The sequence below is a fragment of the Ruditapes philippinarum genome, unplaced genomic scaffold, assembly GCF_026571515.1.
Source record: "Ruditapes philippinarum isolate M1 unplaced genomic scaffold, ASM2657151v2 ctg312_1_1_1_1, whole genome shotgun sequence".
Lineage (NCBI taxonomy): Eukaryota > Metazoa > Mollusca > Bivalvia > Venerida > Veneridae > Ruditapes > Ruditapes philippinarum.
Window position 1 is genome coordinate 214139 of NW_026860715.1, and position 17720 is coordinate 231858.

The 17720-nt window shown below is 33.1% G+C and overlaps 1 protein-coding gene across 5 annotated transcripts in view; it reads right to left on the bottom strand.

The window, feature by feature from the left end:
- The window catches only part of LOC132713155 (ankyrin repeat and sterile alpha motif domain-containing protein 1B-like), a 90422-nt gene that overhangs the window by 52494 nt on the left and 20208 nt on the right, over positions 1-17720 (bottom strand). For 3 of the 5 annotated variants that reach the window (XM_060695640.1, XM_060695641.1, XM_060695637.1), the window contains exons 3-11: positions 17299-17431; positions 13945-14048; positions 12193-12304; positions 11083-11222; positions 10521-10610; positions 9644-9820; positions 8883-9014; positions 7561-7635; positions 6368-6391 (exon numbers count right to left, since the gene is read on the bottom strand). In XM_060695640.1, the coding sequence (XP_060551623.1) occupies positions 6368-6391; positions 7561-7635; positions 8883-9014; positions 9644-9820; positions 10521-10610; positions 11083-11222; positions 12193-12304; positions 13945-14048; positions 17299-17431 (987 nt within the window). Of the gene's footprint in view, positions 1-6367; positions 6392-7560; positions 7636-8882; positions 9015-9643; positions 9821-10520; positions 10611-11082; positions 11223-12192; positions 12305-13944; positions 14049-15649; positions 15744-17298; positions 17432-17720 lie in introns of all 5 variants that reach the window. The other 2 variants (XM_060695639.1, XM_060695638.1) reach the window with 2 other exon arrangements.

Consider the following 17720-nt stretch of genomic DNA (forward strand, 5'->3'; position numbering starts at 1 on the left):
CTGTTATAACAACTTCTCAACAACACAAAAGAAGTTGTTGATATTCTGTATACTCAAAATCTTTTGCCATACTCAAGAAGGAAAATTGAAAATTTTACGCTTAAACAGCTGAAATTTCTGCAGATCTCATTATTTAAACTGTCCATGATTATTTTAAGGAATATTATGATGAGAACTTGAAAGTTTGTTACAGCACAGTATAGAGCCGTCTAAGATTGCATTATAAGATATATACAGGCTGGCCTCTGGCTCTACACTGGTGGCAAAGGCTAAGTACATTACAATTCCAGCAGCCTAAGAGGTCAAGTACATTAATTTTGTGATGTCCTATATTGACAATACATATTTGGAGTTGTAATGTAACAAATAACTTGATGAATATTGTAGACTTACTTATTCTATGTTCAAAATACTTCAATGTCTGTTGATATGTTTCAGGTTTTTCTTAATACATGTATGTATTTTGTACTTTGATTTTAACCTCCAGATAAAAAAATTTATTAAATACATTTCATAATTTTACCCTTATCTCTAGAACTTTAAACATCAAGATTTTGAGTACACAAAGGAAAGGGAAATTTCTTAGCATATAATAGTTAATATTCATATTAATTATTTAGATCGGCAGTGTTTCTGTTTTTATTTACCCAATTTTTCAAAAGAAAGAAAATGGAAACAAAAACATCTCTTTTGAAAAACACTTTTTTGTATCTTCTTTCATTTTCAATTTGAAGAATGTTTGTTTTTCAATGAATGGGAAAAAAAAAAAAATCAAATAAATTTCGATACATCTGAGGATAAATCTAATTGCCCCATTTTCATTCATTCATTTTTTCTCAATAGGTTGAACAATTATTGAACATTTTGTCTAGATTTCTTTAATTTGATATTGATAGGAAAAGTGCACGAATTTGCAAAGAGGAGCATATTGAACCTGTGTGGCCTTTTCTTAATGGTCCATCCTGTTACGTTACGATTGACATTTGCGTATTCATACTGAAAAACACCTTTCACACGTATCATTGCGATCTTTTTCTACTGAACAATACACTGACATAGATACTTGCTCAATTACATATTCTGCAAAACAACTTATTTGTGATATAACGATTATATTTATTTGTAAGACGACTTTACACCTTCTTTGTTCGCGAGTTTAACGAAGAAACAATTACTGTCTATATAATGCTTAATTGGAAGATTGTTTGATTAAAACTGACCAAACAATTTAAACCTATTTAATTTATAGTACTATAAAGTATATACAAATGTATTGTAAAATGAATCAATTCTATTGAATAATCAAAGGGAAACAACTACTACAAACACTTTATTGTAAAAGGAAGATTAAGATCAAATGAGTTACCTCCCTTTACCTAGCCATAACACAATTGACAGAATAATTCTGTAGATTAAGTATGACAAAACAGACATGAAATTAAATGACAACAACAACAATAACAAGAATCATGTGTTGACATTGCAAATTTCTCTCAGTTCTTAGTTAAAATCTTTCCAGAAAGTTAAAAGAACAGAACAGAGCAGAACATATACTTTATTAAGATTTGTACATTGTACATCATCTAAAAGACTGGTAATGAAATCAGAGTCTCAGAAATCAAGCTATATTATCTTAGATGGTTATATTGAATGCATTTATTTATATGATTAACCTCCTCATTGAATATAATTAACCCACAACAAAAAATCTGTCTGATTTTTCTAGCAAGAGGTAGACATGAAAAATTTGGAAAACTGATTAATTAATAAACTTATTTAAAATTTTAAAAAAATACAAAGAAAGACAGTGCGTGGTTTTAAGTCAATACTCTCAGATTTTAACAAGGCAAAAAGGTGAATGCAAAACCTTAACTCTAACCTGCTGGTGGCAACACATTCAACCTGTGCCACTAGTGCAGTAATGCAGACCAAAATCAGCCCTGGAGTCTTATCATCGTCTGAACTGTTTGCTATTCAGTCAGTACATATTTTGAAATTTCTCCTAAAACTGACGAATGGATTTGTTCAGATTAAAAGATGGACAAGTCCATTTAAGATTTTTTGTGGAGTAAGGGTTAATCAAGTAAAACACAAACCCTCACAGCAGTGAGTAGCCTAGCCCGACTATTTTTTCTTCAAATAGTCAAGCTACAAACCACCAGGTTTCACTTTCAAAACTGATGACAAAACAAGGAAGTTACTGGAACTATCATGACATACATGTACCTACTGATCTTTGGTATAACCTAGTGTCAAATCGAAACCATTCACATCCCATAATTGTAACAGGTAAACTCACAATAAGGGCTAACAAGGTAATTATGTTACACCATGCACAGATTTATCTAAAATCATTCCCTCTCTCTAAAGCAGTGTGAAAATGTTTACCAAATACTGAAAAAAGGTATGACTGATATATATATTTAAAGTGGGGCTAAAACAAATAAATGTTAATCTTAAGTTTCTCAGACCACATTTAAACAAGAAACATGGCAATGCCATGAAACCAGGTTTTCAATTATCACCATTGTAGATAAATATGTTGTATTTGAAATACAAATACAAGCAACAAACAGTGTAACTATGTGCAATGTAAAACATGAATAATGTAGGAGGAATTGCCACTGAAGAAGTGTTCACTATAATATTATGTATAAGGAAAAAAACAAAGGGCCATAATTAGGTCAAAAACTATCCAATCACAAAACCCCGACAATATGTGCCAGGGTGCTTGATGACAAAGCTTCTGTGAAAGTTTGAACAAAATCCGTTGAGAAATGTAGGACGAGTTCAGCACAGAAGAATTTGTTCACTATAATTATATTGATAATTCTGTATAATGAAAAACAAGTTACAAAGTAGACATGAAATAATATATCATATCTTTTTTAAATTACCTCCAAAGATGATATGACCTTTGACTGCCAAATCAAGTTAAAATCATGTAAACAGGATTTTCAATGTTAATGTCACTGTGACCTTGACCTTGGAGCCAGCCATGCGGAACATGCGTTCTGCACGTCATCTTGATGTGGTAAACATTTGTCTGAAGTTTCATCAAAATTCTTCAAAGGGTTGAAGAGTTACAGAGCGGACAGGATTTTCAATGTTAATGAAATCATGTAAACAGGATATTCAATGTTAATGTCACTGTGACCTTGACCTTGGAGCCAGCCATGCGGAACATGCGTTCTGCACGTCATCTTGATGTGGTAAACATTTGTCTGAAGTTTCATCAAAATTCTTCAAAGGGTTGAAGAGTTACAGAGCGGACAGGATTTTCAATGTTAATGTCACTGTGACCTTGACCTTGGAGCCAGCCATGCGGAACATGCGTTCTGCACGTCATCTTGATGTGGTAAACATTTGTCTGAAGTTTCATCAAAATTCTTCAAAGGGTTGAAGAGTTACAGAGCGGACAGGATTTTCAATGTTAATGAAATCATGTAAACAGGATTTTCAATGTTAATGTCACTGTGACCTTGACCTTGGAACCAGCCATGCGGAACATGCGTTCTGCACGTCATCTTGATGTGGTAAACATTTGTCTGAAGTTTCATCAAAATTCTTCAAAGGGTTGAAGAGTTACAGAGCGGACAGGATTTTCAATGTTAATGTCACTGTGACCTTGACCTTGGAGCCAGCCATGCGGAACATGCGTTCTGCACGTCATCTTGATGTGGTAAACATTTGTCTGAAGTTTCATCAAAATTCTTCAAAGGGTTGAAGAGTTACAGAGCGGACACAATTTCGTTTGACGCCCGCCCGCCCATCCGCCCATCCGCCCAGCCGCCCATCCGCCCATCCGCCCAGCCGCCCATCCGCCCATCCGCCCGCCATACCCCAATCTAATAACCAGGATTTTCAAAATTGAAAACCTGGTTAAAAACAAACAATTAGGCAGTTGGTTTTTATAATTAGAAATTTGCTGTCATAACTCCTCTCAGTGAGCTCTGTGTAAACTATATACTGAAGCGTCCAGTTTTACTCTCCGATTCTTTTTTTTTTTTTGATAAAAAATTTCAAATCTTGCTGGTCAAACTTTACAAGAAACAGGGCCTGAGAAAATAAACATTTATTTATTTTTAGCCTTATTTAATATTACAATGGCCTAACTATGGCAATAGAAAGAGTAGTTAAACCTTTAACCTGCCGTAATTGGGTATGATAAGCTTGCCAACAACACAGAGCCTGGCTAGTCTGAATATTCACTGAAAATACTTATTCAGATACTTATAAGTGACGGCATTGTCGAGTGGTTAACGCTGTAATCTAATGATTGCTAGCCGCATTGGTTCAAACCCTGTCAGGGGCAAGTCGTTCTTTCCTTGAGCAAGAATCTTAACACTCATTGGTCAGTACTGGTTGGTTCCAGGAACGGATTCGAAAGTGTGTCTATAAGCTTATAGCTTCCTACACAATCAAACTAAAAGAAATTCTGTATAAACCAATACTGTTTGAAACTCAGTTTCTGGTTGTTGGTTTTTTTATTTTGAAAATGAAATTCCTTAAAATTTAAATGGACTGTTCCAAATTCAAAGCAGGGCAAATCCATTACACAAATTCAGCAGATTAAGGGTTTAAGTTATAATGTAACATGCTGAAATAAAATATAAACATACATATATAAACAAAACAGATTAAATCCTCAAATGCATAACATAATTGTTTAGCTAATAAATTGCATTCCACATCGGAAAAAATAAGAAGTTAAGAAAATATAAAAATCTAACACAGCATTTCTTTAACAATACATGTACAATGTAAAACAAACAACAAAGCTAAATAAATTTTTTGCATTCTGTAAATATAATAGTGCATGAATATGAAAAGTTAAATAATGACCCATAGTCATTTTTTTGGTAAATAACTTTGGACCTATTCTTTTTAATCATAGTCTAAGTCAAAGGTAACAAGAGCTGTCCGTAAGACAGCGCGCTCGACTTTTTTATTGCTTGCCAATAAAAAAAGTTTTTGCAGTAAAAGGCAATACAAGAATCTCTGTATTTTTAAAGTGAACTAGTTGTTTGATACCCTTGAATATTACAGCAATGTTTATATGACATAATTAATGGTAAAGTGAACAAGTGGATAGGAATGAATTTTTTTAGATTTTTTAAGTTTTTTAGTGCTTGCCTATAATACAAAACATTGACAGTTAAGGGCCATAATTCAAATAAAATCTTTGACAGAATTACCTTCTCCTGGACATGTTTGGGAATCATGATTGCAAACAAGTATTCCAACTTTCAAATTAATATCTCAAACAGTTCAGTCAAAAAGTGGACTGGTACTAAAAACTTAACCAAGATTCTAAGTCGATAAAAGGCCTTAATTTTTAAAACAAATCCTTGACAGAGTTACCTTCTCTTGCGTACAGATGGGGGTAATGATGTGAAATAGCATTAAAAGTTTCAAAGCAATATCTCAAAGGGTTAAGGCAATAGTGGATTTTACCCATATTCAATGTATTTTCTAAGTCAAAAAGGGGCATAATTCTGTCAAAAACCTTGACAGAGTTATGTCCTCTTGTCTGTTGATGAAGGTCGTGATGGTAAACAAGTATGGTCAGTTTCAAAGCAATACCTCCAATGGTTTTGAAATAAAGTGAGGTGGTACAAAAAACTTAACCAAGCTCAATACACTTTCTAAGTCAAAAAAGGGCCATAATTCTGTCAAAAACCTTGACAGAGTTATGTACTCTTGTCTGTAGATGGAGGTTATGATGGTGAACAAGTATGGTAAGTTTCAAAGCCATACTTGTAATGCTTCTGAAATAAAGTGGGGTGGTACGAAAAACTTAACCAAGGTGTGACGCCGACGCCGGGGCGAGTAGGATAGCTCCCCTTTTCATAGAAAAGTCGAGCTAATAAAAATGGTGAAAAAATAATCCTACAAGGTTGTTGGTATGGTTTGTACATTGATGTCGTATAGGAAATATTCAAACAATAGACGGTAAAAGGGGTTTGCCATGGTCTAGTAATTAAGCCATCTGTCAGCCCTCTCAGCCAAAGGACTGTTGGGTTCGAGCCAAACTTGGGTCACAGCAATCTTTCCTTGTATATCACACTAGTCTCTAGTACAGGTTAGTGTTAGAAGCAGACTCTAGGTAAATGTGATGAATTTTAAGTCATACAAACTTGCTTCATCAATCAAACTTGTGAATTTACTTAAAACTAAGGAGTGACTCTCTGTCAGCTACCATTCTATATTTAAAGGGGGTATTGTGTGCGGGTCACAGAAGTTGGTACCAGAGTATATTTATATAACAGGCAACAATAGCTATAATATAATGGCATTCCATGAGTTATATAAAATATTACAACAACAACAACAACAACAACAACATTCTGCATTCTCCACTGACCTGTAACTGATGTAAAAATCGTAGCTGAAATTACAATGGCATATCAGTTAAATGATGGGCCTTAAAATACTGAAAGACAAAATATATCTGCCATCTTCTTGATAAAACATGCTTATAGAACACAGAATTACTCTTTTCAGGTAGTGTCAAAACAAGCAGTCCAAGATGTTACAACAAACGTTTCTCATTAAAGAAGTTGAAACACTAGTCCAACTGCAAGGAAGTGTTAGAATAGAGATTCTCTTTCATGAAAGTGTTACAACACAAACTGTATTTTGAAAAAGTGTTACAATGCAAATCCTTTCAAAGGTGTGGCAATACAAATTCTCTCTTGAGAAAGTGTGAAACCACAAATTCTGCCATGAGAAAGTGCTTCTACACAAATTCTTCTTGGAGAAAGTGTTACAATACAAATTCTCTCTTGAGAAAGTGTGAAACCACAAATTCTGCCATGAGAAAGTGCTTCTACAAAATTCTTCCTGGAGAAAGTGTTACAACACAAATTATCTCTTGAGAAAGTGTAACAACACACAAAATCTATCTAGAGAGAGTGTCACAACACAAATTGTCTCTTGAAATTCTCTCCTCAGATAGTGCCACAAAACACAAACATTTTCCAGACAGTATAATAACACAATTCCCTCTCAACAAATTATGAAAACATTAATTCCTTCCTAAAAATACAGTGTTAAAATCTCTAACATACTGAAATGTTGGCAGAAGATCCAATCATTTAAATCAACCACTTTGACATGGAGTAAATCAAACAGTAACAAGAATATATGTAGACCAAGTAAGAACAAATTAATGAGAACAACATTTCCTATTCTGTATCTTTTGAAATGCTGTTCTATATTTAGACATAAGACGTAATCATTATACATGTGACATAACCACTAAAAATGTGACGCGCTGACAATAAGTACGGAAACAAATCAGGTGCAATTTAACTAAATATCAGGTACGGCAGCATTTATTTGTTTATGTCATGTTAGAATCAAAATAATATATCCACATCGTTGATTTTATTGCTTGATAAAATCACTGTTTGTCGTTCGGTACGCATCATTATATCACTCGGGCTACGCCCTCGTGATATAATTCCCCCGCATCCAAACTCCAGTGACTTTATTGAGCAATACATCACAGTTTGGGATATATTATTTCTTAAGCAACCAGTATTAAAACGCTACCTTTAATTTAGTGATCCCAGCTCTAGTTGACTCTGTACCGGCAGTGAGTTCAGGCACTACAGTTGACCCCAGGTACTGAAATATAAATCATTCCAAAATACCATAAATATGTTATACATCAATATGACATAAAATAATAAATAGAATCTCAATAATTATTTAAATAACATAAATTCAACAGAATATAAAGATAAGACATTTATCTATTGCCGTTGACCATGTGAAATAGGAAATCTTTTTTTCTCCTTGAAAATTGTAAATTAATCTATATTACTAAATTGGAAGATTAAAGAAATTTTTTTTTCCAAAAATCTATTAATTTAACCATTTTGGTAGATAAGAAAATATCAATCCATATATATGTAATTACTAGAATATATCACTTATTATTTGGGTATATCACTTACTATTGAAAACATCACTTATTCTTTCAATATAACACTAATTACTGAAAAATGACACACATCAATGAAATTTTTAACTCACTACTGATATATTGAAATATATCACCGGAATATATCACTGGAATATATCACCAGAATATATCACTGGAATTTATCACTGGAATATATCACTGGAATATAATTATCACTGATATATAGTGCTGGAATATATCGCTGGAATATATCGCTGGAATATATCACAGAAATATATCACTGAAATATATCACTGAAATATATCACTGAAATATATCACAGGAATATATCACTGAAATATATCACTGGAATATATCGCTGGAATATATCGCTGGAATATATCACTGGAATATATCACTGGAATATATCATTGAAATATATCACTGGAATATATCACTGGAATAACACTGGAATATATCACTGAAATATATTACTGAAATATATCACTGGAATAACACTGGCATATATCACTGAAATATATCACTGGAATATATCACTGAAATATATCACTGAAATATATCACTGGAATATATTGCAGGAATATATCACTGAAATATATCACTGAAATATATCACTAAAATATATCGCTGGAATATATCACTGAAACATATCACTGAAATATATCACTGGAATATATCAATGAAATATATCACTGGAATATATCCCTAAATATATCACTGGAATATATCAATGAAATATATCACTGAAATATATCACAGGAACATATCACAGGAATATATCACAGGAATATATCACTGAAATATATCACTGGAATATATATCGCTGAAATATATTGCTGGAATATATCGCTGAAATATATCGCTGAAATATATCACTGAAATATATCACTGAAATATATCACTAGAAATATATCACTGGAATATATCACAGAAATATATCACTCACCTGTGCTGTGTAATTGCAACATCCCTTTATTAACATTTCTGGTTTATGTCTCCACTGTTTAGCTGGGCTAGATGTCTGAGCCATGTGAGGTGGTCGTACATGTATATTACTGTTCCGTATGGACTGACCAGTCTGAAGCAAAGACAAATATATCTTTCATATGACATAAATGTTATTAAAAAAGTAACTGATTAAATTGTTTTCAACATAATGTCTAAACATATATTTATTTCTACATACTTCTTGGACAATGTGATGAAAATTATGAATACAATTGCAGCTTTTTATAGTCATTGTTATCTCCTTAAATATACATAGCAATAACATCTACATGTACTTCTTATAGATGCCAATTAGTTCTACTATGAACTCATATTTTGTAAGTTTGATTACCCCTTAACCTGCTGAATTTCTTCAATGAACTAGTCCAGCATTCAATTTTGTGACGGTCCATTATCAAGTTTAGGGGTATCAAGATGGAAATTCAAAGAATCTCATCATACAATAAAGGGCCTGGACTGCATGATAATTGTGCCGACTTAAATAATTGAGCCGCGTCATTACAAAACCAACATAGTGCGTTTGCGACCAGGATCCATGCTGTTCGCTTACCAACCCAATTACAAGTAGAGAAACTGATAGCGAACAGCATGGATCCTGATCAGACTGCGCGGATGCGCAGGTTGGTCTGGATCCATGCTGGTCGCAAATGCACTATGTTGGTTTTGTCATGACGCGGCTCAATTGATTATGTGATTTACTGTTTTTTTCTTGAACACATCATCATCTTCACTGCTGTCGACAGCCATCTGCGATGACTCTTTGATATCCTCCTCCGAAGACGAGACAGGTTTAACGTTCGTATAATCTTTAAATAAGTCGATGTTGTTGAACGGTGACCTATCCTCGGGGCTCAATGAACTTAAACTTCTCTTCTTCTATAAAAAAAATTGATCATAATTCATGTATTGTTTATTTTCACAACAACATTTTTCAAAATGGGCATTGCTACAAATTTTTCACTGACTTAAAAACATACCAGATGACTATGATGACCCTTAACTACAATGTTTTCTTATTACTGACTAGATTTTCTTTTAAGCACAACACTAAATTACTGGACGATGATTTTGCTTGGTCAATCACATTACTAATATTCATATTATCAATGTACATGGTTTATGCAAAGTTATTTTTTCTTTTTCAAATTTATTGAAGGAAGCATTTGTGCAGTGATATAAATTTGTTTAAAAGACTTCTGTCAAGTAATATTGTCGTGTATAAACAAAAATTTGCTATAAAATCCTTATCTCTATATCTAAGGTTACAACCAACAAAATCTGGCCATATAACCTCTTGAATACCTTTATAATATTAGTTATTAAGATTTTTGACAGGTTATATGGGCCAAATAAATGGTTATATCACAAGCAATCATTTATATACAGTCATATAACCTATCAGGATTCTTTGTAAAGAATTTATAATACAGGAAACTTCCTTTTTTTTTTGAAGAAAAAGTGGGATTTCTTTATAACTTGACAGCTGCAGTTGTCCATATATAAAACTATATAAACGTCACAGTTATCCAATGAAAAGCGGCGTTAAATACATGCAACATTATGAAGTAAAGTATACCTGTGTTGGGGTATGTCTATCTATTGGTTTTCTTTCTCCCAGGGAAGCTAAGATTCTCTTTCTATGTCCCAGTGTGGAGATATCTAGCACCTAAAATAGTTCAAATCTGTGCTTGTCAAAAACATTAAAAATACCCATAAAACTATCAATAGAAATGAAAAATCTGTATCATTATCTACAGCCTAGTATTATTATAGTATTATCATGGTTCTTAAATATTGCTACATTCTAATTACCATTTTGACAACATGATTCAATCAACAAAAATTATATTATAGAATAGTATGTATCTAAAACCAGTTGACTGGAAGTCATAATAAATCTAAGGGGAGTAACTCACTCATGCTTTTTCCTTGTATAAAATTAAGTTAATTCCCTTTGATGTTATGCAAGAAAAAAGCAATACAGGTTTAAATTCTTTTTTTACACATTGTGTTGTTTGGTACAATGTATGCTTTATATATATTAGAAATTCTAGAATCTTAAAACTCATTCAAGAATGACAAGAACCTTTTTCTAGTTCATATTCTGCACATATATGATGTACACACAACATACTAACCGTTCTAAGCTGGAGTTCCCAAAGAATACTCTGAACTTTTTCAATGGTATCATAACCATGTGTGGTAAATGTTTCCAGGTAATCTGGTAACTGTAGAGTCATCAACCACTCTTCTACAGATGGTGGTGGCTCATTTGGATCTGTGAAACAATAGTAAACAATAATAAATATTTTATTACTCCATTATTTTTTACAGTGTATAAAGCTATATATCTGATACAAAAATTATTGTTTTTATAAAAATATTTCATAAGATATAGATTTAAGTCACAAATATACTATTTATGTTAATCTTCAATAAATAAGAAACTTTCTGTCAAATGGCAACCTTTGTTTAAATGGATTATTTTTCCTATTTAATGGCATCTTTTGTTCACATGACAACCTTCAGTTAAATGGCAACTTCAAGTCGAATGAGAACCTCCAGTTGAATGGCAATCTTTCAGTTAGTCAAACAGAATTTTTCAGTCAAATAAATGGTATCCTTCAGTCAAACAGAATTCTTCAGTCAAATAAATGACATCCTTTAGTCAAACAGAATTCTTCAGTCAAATAAATGGCATCCTTTAGTCAAACATAATTCTTCAGTCAAATAAATGGCATCCTTCAGTCAAACAGAATTCTTCAGTCAAATAAATGGCATCCTTCAGTCAAACAGAATTCTTCAGTCAAATAAATGGCATCCTTTAGTCAAACAGAATTCTTCAGTCAAATAAATGGCATCCTTTAGTCAAACAGAATTCTTCAGTCAAATAAATGGCATCCTTTATTCAAACAGAATTCTTCAGTCAAATAAATGGCATCTTTTATTCAATAAACGGCAATCTTAAGTCAAGTGGAATCCTTCATTTTCAGTTGAATGGAATCCTTCAATCAAATTGGGATTTTCTAGCCGATATGTCAGTCATAGAGTGCAAGGTCTAACCAAATTTCTTTCAATAACCAAAATAAAAAGCTTCCTCGCCACCATAGGTTAAACCTATAGTTTTAAGAAGGTTAGAAATTTGGTAGCTTGTTGAATATGTAGGCCAATAATGTGCCTATTTACAGATTTAAGTAGGGACACAGATATCCTATTTTGGTGAATATGAAGGTCAATTATGCACCTACCTATAGGTTTAAGTAGAGGTAGAGATTTTGTAGCTTGAAGTATTTTCTGTCTGTGTTCATGTGATAGCACACCTATTTGTTCCAAGTCCTGCTCTTCTAGTATGTTAGAATCCTGAAAAAAAAAGGTTCAGAACATTACACTCACATGTTCAATTTCTTTATTCAGCCTGTCAATTATGTCACAGGGATTTTTGCAATGCAATTAGATACCATAATGAAACAAAGATTCCTTAAATAAATGATGGCTTCTCTTGTAATTACATGTGATCAATCCTGATTTTAGTACAGTTAATTGTAGTTCATGCTGGAAACAAAATTTATATTTGTCACCAGTATAGAGCCAGACCAGCCTACAAATCCATCTCAATTCTCTGGTAAAAAATATTGGAATCTCTTAAAATAAATAACTTAAAGGCTATTTCAAATATAAAGAAAGGCAAAGCCATTACACAGTTTCAGCAGGTCCATTGGTCAAATCATAATAATATTTTATTGATCAAATACCATTTGCGGTCAGAATAAGAAAGGTCTTTATTTAAAAGAAGTTCCTAACTTAAACATATTGTTGTTGTTTTTTCCCCACAGTGTACATGAATATTTCAACAGACCATATAAAAGTTCTGTGCATGACTTTTATTTATTTTTCAGTTCGGGTTTTAATGGTTATATTTCAGCTTTACTGAAGGAGGAAGACCTCTGGTACCCTTCCATGCATTATTTCAGCCACTAAGGGCACCTGAGTATAACTACCAATGTTCTGTATGCTAGCTGGATAGGCTCCTCACATGAAAGAATCTTAAGTCCTTGGTGGGATTCAAACCCTTAGCAGTGACAGACAAGTGGTTTGAAGTCAATGACGTTAACCACACAGCCATGAATCTTGACCAAAGAGACCTAAAGTTTGCTCTAACACTCCACCTCATAATAGTGAACATGTATGCGAAGCTATATTTTAATCTCTCTGTGTATGTAGAAATTTTGGTCCAGCAAAACTTTTCCTCTGACCTTTAAGTGTGACCTTTGAACCTAGAGACATGCTACATGACTGTGTGTTACACTGTATCTTATTTAGGTAATACTTAAATCTCTTCATTCCAGTAAAAGATATGCTCACACCTAGATGCCACCAGCCTGCCCATCAGGGGCATTCACATAATACAACCTGTTTTTTTTTCCAAACATGTGTATAACTCTCAATAAAAATAACAACAAAGGCATTGTGACCTTGACTTTTGCCCAAAAAAGAGTATGCTGGTAGGATTAATCATGGTGTATCTATATACAAATATTAAAATTCCTAAGTTAAAGCACATTGATTAACTGGCTGGTTCTAAGTCTTATGACCTTGACTTTTTTTCATGAAATTTTAAGCCAAAGAAATGCTTTAATGAAATACAATTACAGGTTATAAATAGAAATCAATATTTACGACCATTCAACACACTTGTAAAAAACTCACTTACAAAGACTAGAGGACAACATATTGTCAATAAAAAAACATAAAAATATTCCAAAGAGAAAGTACATTTAAATTGGAAATATTAGAAAATTGGAAACAGCAGGATGCCATACTACAAACATAGTTATTTTTTTGCATATAAAAGAGACATAATCTTTCATACATGTGTAAGCCATGATATTTCAATGTGATAATTCCATAATTTCTTCTTGCTCTGAAAATATTATCTATATATGGGTGACAATGGCCTTCCATAAATCACTGCCGGACCACTAATCATTTAATCTACTTACCAGGTAATCTATATTATCATAACCATTGGCAACAAATGCATTCTCATATTGTCCCATATCTATAGATTCCAACCATTCCCCAATACTGATCATCTGTCCAGAACCTACAAATTACATATAACACATATGTTGTACACATTGCACAATTACACAGTGATTACATATAACATATTTTACATACATATGACACAAATGGTAATAATTTTACAGACTATTAACAATTACATCACCAATTTTATCTAGCAATTTGTTAACTATGTTACTGATACCGGTATATATTCAACAAAGATAATTTTCAAATTGTAATTAGTACAATGGATTTTCACCAAAAACCTGAAACTTCCATAAACTGTCTGATTCTGATATACCTATATATCTATTAAATTTTCATTGATTCATAATAATACAGACAGACCTGATAGGTGCAGTCAACAAATATGTCAGGCTTAATTCGCCAGTCATTTGTAATACTAGCCCCCCCCCCCCCCACTTTGAGGTTAAAATTTCAAATCCTTTAAGGGACAATCAGATTTAAGAAATTTTAATGGATTACCAAGGCGAAAGCTAAGCTAATGTCCTATCCAAAGACTCAAAATATAAATACGGAGACATTTTAATGAAGTGAATTAACTGAAAGATATGTTTTAGATATTTTGATTCCTTTAATTTCAAATACAGTATTTCATAAAATATTGTACCAGCCTTCATATTGTAAATATGGGGACTAAAATACTTCCCCTCCACTACCCTGGATGTAGGGACAGCCAGTGTTACAAATGACTTATGCATAACTCAATTATTTGAGATGTTTGAGATGTTGTCAGTTTAAACATGCAAAGTTTGATTACGTAACTATACTACCCTATCAATCTAGTTTGTTGTGTTCTGATATGTTTAATATTGTATTAAATGTATCCATTTAGTTTCAAGTTAAAAATACCAAACAGTAGAAACAGGTTAAGTTAGAAGCAATTTAGTATTGCCCTTCTTGATTATCATTATTATTACCATTTTTAGAGAAAAATCTAAAATAGACACTGACCAGGTGCAGACTATGGTCAGATATGTGCTTTCTTTATGTCGATAAGATTCAATATCACTGTGACTGGCACTATTAAAGTCATATGCTAAGAATTTTCAGCTTTACTAGAAAAAGACATAAAATGCACCTCTTGCATGCACCTCCTGCATTATTTCATGCACAACTAGACAGGCAACTATGAAGAACCTTCAATCTGGATAGCTTGCTCTCATGAAAAATCAAAATATATGAGATGCATCTGAATCCATAAAAACGAAAGGAAAGTATTTCAACCTTAGCGTCACCTTAGGAATGAGATATTGTAATCAATCTTGGTATATATCAAGCTTATATAAAGTCCCAGGCTGGGATTGCTGTTGGATCCCCTTGGTCAAAGGTCAAGGTCACTGTTTCTGGAAACAAAATTTGTAGGATGCATTAGAATGCAAAGCCGGGAAAGGTAAGTAATTCAACCTTAGACCTTAATCAATCCTACCACAGAGGCTAGGAAAGTATGTCACATTGTAGCAACATCTGAAATATTTCTTACAGTATAATTATATACCCAATATTAGGAACCTTTTCTTTATCGTATTCTACTGTTTGGTATTTTACTTAACTAGGCTGAAAAAAAAAATGAACATATTAGTAAGGTCTATAAAACAGCACACAATACTGATATACCTGCTAACAGCCTTGTGAAGGCGGGCTGTAAATCTCGTACAAATACACTTTCTCGTGCAATGCCACCCCCAAACGATGCCATTATATCTTGTATCTACAGAATAAAGGTGGGAATGAAGTTCTAAAAATGCATATATATGACAGGATGAGTTTAGATATAGTCAAGATGCTTCAGAAGCATGCATATGTCACATGACCAATCCAGGTGATTGAGATGCTTGTATGGAAATTTTCAAATCCAGGTGATTCAAGATGTTTGCATGGAAATGATATAATACCACCAAACCACTCTATATGACTGAGATGCTTGCTACATGGCCAGTCCGGGTGATTGAAACGCTTGCATGAAAATGCATTAATAATGTCACATGGCCAGTCCAGGTGATGAGACCCTTGTTAATTTTAAAAGTTCCTGATATTTGAGTAATAATGATTACAAATTTGTCCAACATGCTACAAGACAATGCAAAAGGTTCAAAGAATATTTTCTGTGATCAACTTTTTAATAACAAATCTCTTACAGAACAGAATTGTCTTTCCTCTTTATAATATATTTGTTGACTATGGCCTATTTTCAGCAGTAATTTAATCATAAATTCAGAATACTGCTTAATCAATTTCCATTGATTTTGCAGTATGTTAAATCACTTTCCAAACAGGATTTAACCATTGATAAATTATTACATTACCATATAGTACAAGGTGTATTGAACATTACTTTCGGAGGTCAGTCAGACCACATGCTTTATAAAGACGGCAAATATGAGCTGCGTCATGACAAAACCAATCATAGTGCGTTTGCGACCAGCATGGATCCAGACCAGCCTGTGCACCCGCGCAGTCTGATCAGGATCCATGCTGTTTGCTTACCAACTCTATTACAAGTAGAGAAACTGATAGCGAACAGCATGGATCCTGATCAGACTGCGCAGATGCGCAGGCTGGTCTGGATCCATGCTGGTCGCAAATGCACTATGTTGGTTTTGTCATGACGCGGCTCATATGCCTTGTTTATTATTTGAAATTGAAATTTAGAAATTTATTTTCTTTATATTGAATCTTTAATTGATGTACTGCAGCACATAATGGATCGCTAGCTTAACTTCATAAATAACATACTTTTATTGAAATCATCAATTTTAATCAATTAAAACTATTTTAGTCTCTTGTTCCCATTTTCTTTTCCAAAAAACAAATTGCAAAGCAGTATAAAATGGACACATGTTTAGGTCTCCATAATTTTAAATCTAGAATAACATAAATTGAATGATTTTTATGAATTAAAACTACAGTAGTCGCTTCAGTCACCATTTTCTTTTTCCAAGAACAAATAGCAAAGCAGTAAGAATGGCTCCATATTATGGTCACCCTTAAATTCTAAATCCTTAACATTTGGAGAAAAATGATTCTTTTTATACTTTTTTTTTTGAGGAATTTAACTAATCCATAATTATAATAGAAACCATTGAAATATTGGGGGTAGAAGATGACAGGATGTTATAAATGGGGATCATCAGGATAGGACAAAATTACACTATATATTCTCATCAGACGTAATCTGAGATTCTGAAACTACAAGAGATTGGTTAGACATGCAAAATGCATCATGCTCAGCATTACACATCATCATCATCATCATTGAGCTGTACCTCGTTCACGTCGCGTCAGTAGCGAGTCCATGTATGCCTCAAAGGCCACGTTAAACTCTTCCTCGCATGGGGACTGAGTTGGTGAGGCAAACGTTGTCAAGTTTCCACCAAAACTTGACATGATGTCTGCAATCTGAAACATTGCCATATCATCTATACACATACTGTACAAATTTTGTTCAATAAAAAAAAAAGTCATTACCCTTGTAGGGCAAAGATTGGGTGTGGAATTTAGGGGTGTAAAATATCTATAAAGTCACATGGTGACTTTTGACCTTTTTCTAAAGAAAGATATCTAAAGGCACTTTCCATCAGCTAACTTCATGGCCCTCTGACATTACAAACCAACTGTGCAATGTCAATTATTATCACATACCTGTCCCGCTTTTGCCACTTGGTATTGCGTATCATATTTGTGTAGA